This window comes from Humulus lupulus, chromosome 4 (assembly GCF_963169125.1).
Source record: "Humulus lupulus chromosome 4, drHumLupu1.1, whole genome shotgun sequence".
NCBI classification, from domain to species: domain Eukaryota; kingdom Viridiplantae; phylum Streptophyta; class Magnoliopsida; order Rosales; family Cannabaceae; genus Humulus; species Humulus lupulus.
The window spans coordinates 14,066,643-14,069,556 of NC_084796.1; the positions used below are offsets into that span (position 1 = coordinate 14,066,643).

The 2,914-nt window shown below is 33.1% G+C and overlaps 1 protein-coding gene across 1 annotated transcript; it reads right to left on the reverse strand.

The window, feature by feature from the left end:
• Nucleotides 1–408: 408 nt before the first annotated feature.
• Nucleotides 409–2,659, reverse strand: LOC133828838 (F-box/kelch-repeat protein At3g23880-like). Its single transcript, XM_062258924.1, has one exon. It carries the CDS (start codon nt 2,591–2,593, stop codon nt 1,340–1,342), a length of 1,254 nt encoding a protein of 417 aa, XP_062114908.1. The 5' UTR covers nt 2,594–2,659; the 3' UTR covers nt 409–1,339.
• Nucleotides 2,660–2,914: the final 255 nt, after the last annotated feature.

Here is a 2,914-nt window from a genome sequence, read left to right on the forward strand (position 1 = left end):
TTTAATCAAAATGACTCGTTTAGCGAGTCCCGCACTATTTTAAACACATGTGGTAACATACCCTAATTAGCACGACGTTACAGTAATTATCATATAAAATTTAGTGAAACAAAATAACATCAACTTCCCAATGCCAAGAAGCAAATAATTAACACAAAACATAAATAAAATAGAAATACACTGCATTATTTAAACATAACCAACAGAAATTACCTCTGCAAAAAAAAAAAAAGATAGATATATAAGAATCAAGCACATGAATATAAAATTCCTCCAGAAGGAAGTTTTCAAACTAGAATATAGTTTCTCAATGAAAGATAATATTAATATTTCCAACTTATTAAATCCCAAAAATGGTCATCTGAAACCCAAATTAAGATACTTTTTTCATAGTTAATTAAAAAGAGTATTAATAAAACAGCATTGCATTTCTATACAAGTACACAACAAACAATGTACAGAGGGAAAGTTGTGAAACTTACATCAATGTCTCTACCTTTCAAGGTCTTCGGCTTTGCCAAGTTAGGAGTTTCAATCTTAATAATTCCTTGATTACCTTTACGCTTCTGCTTTCATTATTGAATAGAACATATATATAATTCCATGATGATGAGTTTCATGAATAAAACAGTCAAAAACATTGACAATTGCCTCCATGCATGTCTTGTAATGAAAAGTCCATGTGAGTTAATTCAAGCTATATCATGTGAACAGGAATTAATTCTTTTCTATAAATGATTGTGAAAAGAATTATATTTATGCAAATTTGAAATTATGCAACTAATATGAAATGGATTACTCTCTTGAACACCAAGGCTGTGGACTTGCAAAATCACCTTATTTTGTAATTTTCTTCTCCTCTATTCCAATGGAATTTTATTTATAGGCTGTGATAAATGTTTTTACTCCAAACATTATATTGAACTCGTCGTTTTGATATAAACATGTTTTGCTTTGTGCTTTGGTGAATATGAAGTATGATAAAATAGGATAAACAAAACTAGCAGAATTAGAATTTGTTTATAAACTCAACCTCTCTGTTTACTTAGTTCACTTTGTTGTTTCATATTTGATTGTTCAATTCAATTATATCGTAGATTCAACTTGTATGTAGATAAAAAGTATGCATGCCCACAAAACAAAAATATAAAAAGTAAGCATGAATTTTAACGAACAAATAACAAAAAATCTAAATCGAAACCAAAATAAACTAAAAAATATTCCAAAAACACAAAGTACTAAACACCCAAACAACACAATTAGAATTAAGAGGAAGAAAATTAATCATCAAAGAACAATACTTTAAAGAACCAAAGGTAAAAAAAACTTTGCCCTCTTTTTAACCTAGAAAGATACTCTCAGCATAATTAGCAAAGTAGTAACGACTCTCCCGTTCACCAATATAGTAGACTGTCCTACTCTTAGGATCATAAAAGGATAGAACATACCTGTTCTTCACATCAAGGCTTCTTGATTCAAGTAAGAGGTTACCATTATGTGAAACACCTAATGGCCGGAAGTGTGGCCGGAAGTGTTTTCTTAAGGATGATGGCACAGTTTGGTTAGCAAAGTCCACGTAAAGATATTTAGTCCAAGAATCCCACACACCATATTTCTTCATCACCCATATCTCGATACATGACAATGATGAAGTATTCAGAGATAGGCAGCCACAAAAGTTAGAGATACTTCTATTGATAAAGCCCTTATTTTTTAAAGATGAAGGGGCTTTAATGAGCTTAAATTCCTCACTACTTAGATCAAAAGCAACTACGTCATCAGCCAATTTTTCATATCTAGGTGTTAAACGGTGAATAGCGATTGGCCAATGAATAGAGTCACTAACAACAACGGACCCCATAGACGTAATAACAACCATCAGGGTAGAGTGATTATCATGTTGATCTGAAGAGATAAGGTCAGGCATGACCATAGTTTTCCATGAATCGCTTTTCGAACTATATACTGAAACTTGTTCACCTTTTAGAAAGAAGTTACCACACAGCATACTTCCATAGCCAGACCGTTCACCTCCACCACCTACAGCCACCACTTTGAAATCATTGGTCAATGGTTCGTACCCAAATCCATACAAAAAAATATGAAGGTTAAGATTAGAAGGAGGGGGCGGAGTTCGAGGAAGTTTCTTATGCTTTTCGATTGCGGGGTTCCAAAGATAAACAGAATTATCATATCGTCCTCGCAAGCAAATCACACCACTATCACTGCCCATAAAGACCATTTCCGAAGCCTTCCTCTCAAAACTGTATACCTGAGAAGAAATCTGATCGAAGTTTTCGGAGATACGAACTGAAAATAGATCCACACAACCTCCACGACCACTGAGAAACACAGACCAACCAGTGAAATGGACGCCCATGAGGGTACGAGGTACCTGTCGTTTGTGGTAGGCATTCATGAAACTTGGCTCACTTAATCTGGACAACCAATATCTGCTCACACACTTGAACCGTATCACAGATTTTGCATCTGATCTTAACACTATCTCCTCAATTATCTCCATTGGTAATTTGCAGCAGCCATCGCTCCAACACCTAATTTTCAATTTCGAATTACTGACCACCATTGCCATCTCGACCAAAACAAAGACACCAAACCCTAGCTACTATCTCCGGAGATATCTGGGTTTAGGCATTTCCTTTATCAGATAACAACTTTCAATTTATTTTTTTTTAGAAAACTTTCATCCTTTCTTTCCTTTTATGTTAAAATTTTTTTGTTACCTAAATCTTTATTTTCCATTCAAAAATGAAATTGTATCTCCGAAAATTTATTTTATTAATAGTGGCACAAAAAGGGAAGATTAATCAATTTTATTAATTAAATCTCAGTTTTTTTTTTGTAATTTTTTATAAATATTTTGTTTAAATGAGATTTTTTTTGACAAATTTTT

Excerpts from the sequence above, each read along its gene's own strand:
- LOC133828838 (XM_062258924.1), bottom strand. The coding sequence starts at position 2,593 with ATGGCAATGGTGGTCAGTAATTCGAAATTGAAAATTAGGTGTTGGAGC.